Here is a 7,816-nt window from a genome sequence, read left to right as displayed (position 1 = left end):
TCATTCCCTTGAAAGTGCATTCTTTGATTGTCCTGCATTTATCCAGAAAAATGTTTGCCCATCACTAGCCATGAGACTCTATTCTGGTTTAGGAGCAGTAGCGTTTAGACTTTGTCTAATTGCATGCTCTAATGATTTCATTTGGGATCTTCCAATTCAACTGGGCTATTCTAGTTTTGCATATGACTGGTAGGAAAATTCAAAGCAGTATTCTTGTTCTCAGTAATGTTTCCAACACATTTTTTTAAACAATATGCCAAGAGATGGTGGTGCTTTCAGTAGACTTGGATGGCTGTAACTTTGTAGCTCTATAGCTAGAACTTAATAACCCTCCTCTTCCCAAACCAACAAACAAACAAGAACCCCAAACCCAGTAGGTCATAGCAAGCTGAGTCCACTCACTTGTAGACGAGTTGTCTATAGAGCTAATGTAGTATTTCTGTGCAAATGGAAGTAATTGTCCAAGAATTAAGCAGAAAATGGAACACATGTTGGGAGATGCATGTTTTCAAAATCTTTGTTCACTTTTCAAAAAAAGTCTTCTACAGTTTTTCTAAAACGGTTACTAGAAATTATGCATGTGCTTTGAATACAGTCACACATTCACATAAGCCAAATATAATCATGATTCACGTAAAGAATTAGTTCCTGTCTTTTCTGTGGAAAAGATTTAAGAATATTAAAACTTACTCTTCCTCTTTTCTTTTCTCATTCGTAGACCTTGAAGATTTTATGGTTGAAATATAATGTATTTCTTTTAACCTTTACAGAATGCTTTAAAATCAGCAAATGAAAAGTTAATATCAGAACGCCTTACTGTAAGTGACCGTTGCTTGGCTTGGCTGGCTTACATACATCTAACTGAGTTCGGCATTCTCCCAGTCAAGTTCTATGATCCAGCTAATGTCAGTCCTTCGAGGATAATGAACAAAGAGCCGTTTTTAATACCGTGGCAAACAGTTCAAGATGTGAAGACTGATCCTGATACGCTGTTAGATATGTTTGAAGGTAAGATTAAAGAGGTAAACTACTTGATTTTACAACAAGTGAGTAATGTATTAAGAAATATTGTCCAACTTTTGGAATTTCAAGGCAGTGCAATATTGCTGATGACCATGTTTAAGCTATTGGGATTAATCCAGTGAATATTTTATCTTGATTGGAACAGAGCAGTGAGGAAAGCCCATGTTCTCGGGTACTTTACACACCGAGTTTTTCATCTGTTGTTCAAAGCCATGGCTTTTTCTCTGAACTGTGATGCTATATTGGGATAAAGACCAGTGGCTTGTGACAGTATGACATTGCAAGTTTTCTTGGGCTTGTGCAAACCTAAAGGCAAGCTTCTGTTGTTCTCACTTTTACTGTCCCTCCCCTCAATGGGATGTGTCTGTTGGAAAGTTACTTTCCTGGAAGATGATGTGTTTCCTTAGAAGAGGCAGAGCAATGCATGTGTTTGTCTTTCTTCAAAGTTTTAAGTAAACTGAATTTTTTTTTTTAAGATGTAAAATGAAGATACTAGAAGAAATTGCATTCTTGACTTGTGGCGCTGCCAGAGGTAGACTTTATAAGAGCATTGTATCAATGTCAGCACTTAGCGTGTTAGCCAGCAGCAATATTGAATTGCCACTGAGAATGTATCTATGCTGCAGGTGGTAGTGCAGTGTGGAAATACTCCAGGATAGATTGAGTAGCCCAGCTGTGGGAGTGAAGGCAGTTTAGCCATGGTAATGGGGTGTGATCATTGTTGGGTAACTTTTTATTATGCTGAGAAGAAAAATAATACCCTAATTAGCTTTTGTCACAGTTGCTTTCAGCAGCTATGCTGGAAGTCCTGGAATGCAGTTTTCAACATAGTGATACACTGGTATCTGTAATGTGGCTTTAACATTTCATTGACTTAATTGGTAGGATGTTTCCTGTTTTTCTAAAGGAACAAGGGATGAAACTTCTGAAAGACTTCTGTCTTTGCACTGTGGTGATAAGTGTTAAGAAAGCTTTTGCAAAGATGGTCATTTTCCTTTTTTCAATAATGTGCAAAAGCAGCACACTCAGAAATATCTTTCACAGTATTTTCATTATGTTAAATGAGACTTTTTATTATGTTAAGGCTTCAAATAACTTTTGACATTGCTTGATGTCTAAAGGCTTGATTTTATACTTTTGTTTTGAAGATGCGGTCAAAAAATGTACTGATGAAAGCCTTGAGGCTGACAAAAGAATAGCTATCTGCTTTCCTCTCTACAGAAACATGATTGCTTTGCTGAAACTCCTTAAAAGGTAAGCTGTTTCAGGACATTTTTAATTGGAGTACACAACCCTGCTTTTTTGAAAACTTACCTTTACTTTTCTTTAAGGTGGGAGTCTGCTGCAGAACTTTGTAGATCTTTATTGGAACTCAGCCCTAACAACTGTCAGCTCTTGGAGAGTTTGGCCACCTTGTATTTGCAGATGGAGCAGAATGACAATGCCTACCAAGTGTGGATTGGAGCTTTTGAGAAGAATCCTCAGAATGCAGAAATTTTCTATCAGTTGTGTAAATTCCTTGTTTCACAGGTAATGCTCCACTCCAAAACTCATTTTGTTGGTCTGCTGGCTTTATAAAGTTTGGGGTTTGCATGTTGTTTCAAACACTTACCAAATTGATTAATCTTTGTGATATTTTTGTAATGTCTAGTACTCCTTTATGCAGATGGGAAAAATAGAATTGGCAAGATTAGTGACATAATTAAAGAGAATCAAAGGGATTACATAAAATGATAAATGTATAGTTTAAATTGTTCTAATCCAGTGTTAATATCCTTAAGCAAGAATAATAGACATTGACAGTAAACCCTGTAATACATTTTCAGCTTTTTTTCTCCCACCTGCTGACTGACCCTGTTAGACTTCATTCTTCAGAGAATGAAGACAATAGAGCATTGTAGAGATAGGCACACCAATTGTTACTTATTGTGCTTAAATTGTTCTTGTCATTTTTAGGTTGATGTCTGATTTTATCTTTTTTTATTTTTAAAAAATAAAATCCCCCAACAGGAAAGGTCAAGCAGTATTCTTCCACTGTTGCAAGATTTTGTGGCAGCTTTCTTTGAGAATACATGCCAACAGCATGGTCCCATGGATCTCTTAAGGTACACTTAGAACACTTTTTTCTATTTAACTTTTGGTAATACTCTCATTCTCTTGAAAAACAAGACAGTCTAGAACTTTTAAACTCACTCTTTTTAGGTTGGCATGTTTTGCTAAAACTTTAGTGAACTGTGATTTGGTAGTTTATAAGGTTTATACTTGTTGTTTGCGCACATACGCTAAATTGTAAAACCACAAGCATTGAAAGATGAAACAGCCAGCAAGTTTAACGTCTGGATTTGGGAAATGAAAATCAATCATATGTATGCCAAAGTTGTTTGGCTTTCTGAGGTTGGTTGGTTTTTTTTTTTTTTTCCAAAGCTAGGAGCCTAAAATTGCATACCTGAAATACTATATTTAGGCACTTGCAAAAGACCTCAAACCAGAAGTCCAGCATGCTATTAATCAGTAGATTTTACTGCTGAAAAGGCACAGGTTTGTATCTAGTGTGCTGATTTTCCACTTTAATTTCAGCACCTAATTGAGAGACTTACTGAAGTTTTGAAATATGCAAGTTGCCTGTAGTCAAAAGACATTCCTCTGAAAGCCTTTGAAGGAAGACCTTCTGTGCTAAAGCTTATGCAGATGAGGCTTTGAAATGTTTTTATCTCCAAGTTAGGTGCTAGATTTTATTTCTGCTTACATTTGTTTACATTAAATTTAGTACTGGCAATGTGGCTTAGCTGACTGTATGTAGATGATTGTACTTTACTTGCTGTATTATACGGGGAGGGGGAAATCTGAGATATAAAGCAACATCTACCTTTGTACATAATGAGTGAGTCAATGCTTTCTATATTAACTATTTCTGTATTTCTATGTAATGCTTTCTATATAAAATCTATCTGGATAGAGTTAAACTAAAATCTAGGAAAAGTGCATCTTTTTTAATGTGTCCCATGAACTGGATTTCGGAACTAAATGTTACATCCACATAGGACGCTTCATGTAGGGGGATATTCTCATTTACTACTACTTATTTCTCTTGTAGATATCTCTTGAATTTTCCAATGCCAATTGAATTTACATCACCTCTCTACAAAGAACATCTTACAGATGATGTTGTAAACCAGCAAATCCCATATCTGTGGCAGATCTACTGGTGAGACTTTCTAAAGTATTCCTGAGAAACAGCTATTGGGTCTGAGTAAATTGCATTTCCAAAAGCAGAATGTTGATTATTTGCCTAAGAGTATATCACTTCGGGTTCTTTCAATAAATGATCTGCCAGTCCTTAGAGAACCTACCTGCCTGCTGCACAACAGAGACAATTTTATGGAACTGTGAATTGCACAACAACTTAAATTCTCCACTTGAGAAATTTTTCAGAAATTCTGCAGTAACAGGTGTGTTCATCTCACAAAACAATTTTCTTTTTGTTTTACTTCTGCTTTGGGTTGCTACTGCTAGTAGTGTTCTTCTTTCTTTTGGCTTTCAGTTGTCTCCCATTTTACAATAGTTTCCCTCACTCTGTTCAACTTTTTTTAGCCCTGGTCTCCCCACCTTCTTTGACTCACTGTTTTATCTGTTTATGGAGCTACTATCAACAGACTATAAAAGTTGGAACTAGCCACAGACGCCCCTCCATAGCAAAGTAATTCAGCAAGGTGACCTTTTCCTCTGCAAGAGATTGCAAAGATGACAGATCTTTGTCATGTATACAGAATCTTTTTTGTTTCTTCCACCATTCTTTTTGATAGCAGCAATATCCAAGATTGGCAAGCTCCAAAGTATTAGACATCTGTAACTTATACTGGTATAACAGTGGTTACTGAGATGTTGACTTAGGCTGTTTAAGAAATTTACCACTTCGTGGTCTGGGTCTGTCAGTCTTCACAAGTAGCTATTTGGCTTTTCAGATAAGTAAAGGGGCAAAGATTATATTGCTTCAGATACTGAGTGAGGATTCCTCAGAACTCTTTCAACACTGTTGCTTATAGTTTTTAATTGGTGGACAACTTACAAACAGGTAAAATGTATGGTTTTCAAGAAAATCTGTGTATAAGGTTTACATTAAGTTATCTTAATGTTTTCTTTTTATATTGTCCATTAATACCAATTTAAATACTTTTTTTAGAAAATACTTAATCTCTTAGGAAATTCAATTTTAGGTTTGGTAGTTGCATGGTATAAGCATTGTTTGAAAGACACTTGGGGTCACTGTTTAGTCATTAGGGACTTTTAACATAAGCTCAGATGCTCCTTTATTTTAGCACCTACTTCTAAGAGGAAAAATAGTGCTCTTGAAAGAAGTACCTAAATTACTTTCAGGGCTAATAATTGCATGTTTCTGTGGTTGGGTTTTGCTATAGTAAGTGCCTAGGTTTTTGGGCCTATGTTTCTGTCTTTCCTTTTTTCAGTTACAGAGGACAAAAGATACAAAGTTTGCTTTCACCAAGTGAAAATAGTCAGATTGAAATCAGCAAAGCCTCAAAGCTCATGGGACAATGTTTTACTTGGAAAGATCATTGTGTGTATGTGTGTGCACAAATGTATACACACGCTTTTTTAGAAAGAGTAGAAAATTGGTGGTTTAGTTTGTAGTTCTTGGGGAAAGCAGGAGTAGGATCGGGCACTCTTGAGTATGTGACCCTAATCAGGAGGGTTCTGCAGTAAGCTAGCAATATCAGTGCTACCTGATGTTGCATTTCTGTAGTCTTCCTCTTCATGAGGTTGTTTTTTCCTCTTATGACTTACTGAAAGTCTTACCTTTTCTCACTGTTACTTTATGCTTTGAAATAAGGATTGTTCACTGAATTTTGGTCAAAAAATGTCTTACTTCTGTCTTTGATGTCCTGTGTGTTGGTCTGATCATATATTTATTTCTTTGAGGAGCTGTGGGAAAAAATTAAGGTTTTTTTGACTGTTCTTGTCAGGTTTTCTTTTTCCCCCTGACATGATCCGCATATTGCTACCCCAGATCCCCAGTAGTATTTGTTTCAGAACCCTAACTTTGTTGCCACAGTCTGATACCATTTCTCAAGTGGTTTTAATCCAACTTTGAAACTTACTGTTCTGTAGCTTTCCAAACAGAAACTCAAGACTTGTCTCCATTCTGTAGCAGTCAGAGCATCCCTATTAGAAGGATTAGTAAAAGGGTACTTCACAAGAGTAGAAAACAGTTCATAATATTTCATTTCTATTAAGTTACTGCATGGATTCTGTATTATTCCTTATTAATTTATCAATCAACTTATTAAAATGGGTAAGTCACAAATGCAGATAATAAGTTGCCTGATAAATTAATCCATAACGCTGCAAAGTGAAAACACTGTTTTTTCCTGCATCTCAGAAGGGTAAGTTCTTCACTGTTTCTTACTCTTAATATGTAAGAATATGCATTGTTTGACATACGCCACTTTTTAACTTTTAATATAAACAGTTTGTGCCAGTCTCTTCACGCGAGTGTTGGTGAAGCACTGGATGCTTATGAAGCAGCTCTGGGGGCAGTGATGCAGCAGGAAACTGTTCAGAACATCTGGCTGGAGTAAGTTCTTAAGGGAGGAAAGTAAATTGATCTCAAAACTATTAAGTGAAGGCTACCAGAACCATCTTTTTTTCTTTTTTTCTTCCAGTTACCTTGTTTTTATCAATAGCAAAGTTGTTGGATCCAACAACAAAGTTCAAGAATTCAAGCTTTTTACTGACCTAGTGAACAGATGTCTGGTTACAGTCCCCACACGATACCCAATTCCTTTTAGTACTGCTGATTATTGGACCAATTATGAGTTTCATAATAAGGTAAAAATGTGTCTGCGGACAGTTTTAATTAAACAAAGCGACTGACCTTTTAGCAGGTACCTGTAATTTACTTGTTCAAATACAGCACCGGTAGTATATGAACACTGAGAGCTAAGATTTAGTAGGAAAAGAAACAAGCATCTGAGGAGAGTAGTGTTCTGAGCAGAAGACTATCTAGCAGTGACCTTTTGAATAAAGGGTGTGTAAGGCAAAGAGAAACTTTTTTTTATAGCATGCTTTAATTGAATACAGCTGTTAATGACCAACTATTCTTTCCTAGAGAAAAGAGAAAATGTGTAGGGGAGGGAAGAGATGGTTGAGCAAGAGGGGTCTGCAGAACTGGTAACACTGGCAGATGGAAACAGTATTTAAGCTGTCAGTTTTGATCATAGAAAGTACAGTGCTTGAGAAACAGAAGAAATAAAGTAGGAGTAAAACCAGGTTGAGCGATTACTCAGACAGAATATAGCTTATAGAAATCCAGGGTCCCATTTTGCTAACATCCAGTGCATTTTTCTTTGCTCACTAAATGCAGGGTAGAACGACTAAAATACGTGGTGTTAGCAACTTTTTATTATACAAATTGGTTTCTGTACCCTTGAGGGATAAGGTTTGTAGTTGATCGAGTTTGTAGATGGTAACTCACTTTAATCCTAGTGTTCATAGTTTGTCATTCCATTATTCTTAGCAAAATTAGACAGCTATAAAGGAGATTAATGTTTATAATTCAAATTCTACAGGTAATTCTTTTTTATTTGAGCTGCATTCCAAAATCTCAACATTCCAAAACCTTGGAACGGTTTTGCTCCACCATGCCTGCTAATCCTGGACTTGCACTGAGGTATGTAAAAATACTTTTAATCAAGACAAACAGCTGGTTAACATAACTACTGGGGGGGTTTGTGCAAGACATGTGTGGTTTGCTTTCTGCTACAAAAATAACGCTCTT

At 36.3% G+C, this 7,816-nt stretch overlaps 1 protein-coding gene across 1 annotated transcript in view; it reads left to right on the top strand.

Moving 5' to 3' along the window:
* Positions 1–7,816, top strand: part of ZFC3H1 (zinc finger C3H1-type containing) — a 45,325-nt gene that overhangs the window by 32,796 nt on the left and 4,713 nt on the right. Inside the window, exons 25-32 of the mRNA XM_035901677.1 lie at positions 771–1,008; positions 2,172–2,277; positions 2,355–2,553; positions 3,034–3,128; positions 4,118–4,228; positions 6,509–6,613; positions 6,702–6,867; positions 7,608–7,708. Of these exons, the coding sequence (XP_035757570.1) occupies positions 771–1,008; positions 2,172–2,277; positions 2,355–2,553; positions 3,034–3,128; positions 4,118–4,228; positions 6,509–6,613; positions 6,702–6,867; positions 7,608–7,708 (1,121 nt within the window). The remainder of the gene's footprint in view (positions 1–770; positions 1,009–2,171; positions 2,278–2,354; positions 2,554–3,033; positions 3,129–4,117; positions 4,229–6,508; positions 6,614–6,701; positions 6,868–7,607; positions 7,709–7,816) is intronic.

This window comes from Egretta garzetta, unplaced genomic scaffold (assembly GCF_000687185.1).
Source record: "Egretta garzetta isolate BGI_Z169 unplaced genomic scaffold, ASM68718v1 scaffold68, whole genome shotgun sequence".
Taxonomy (NCBI): domain Eukaryota; kingdom Metazoa; phylum Chordata; class Aves; order Pelecaniformes; family Ardeidae; genus Egretta; species Egretta garzetta.
Note: the sequence above shows the minus strand (reverse complement) of the source record. Positions and strands in the feature narration are given on the sequence as shown.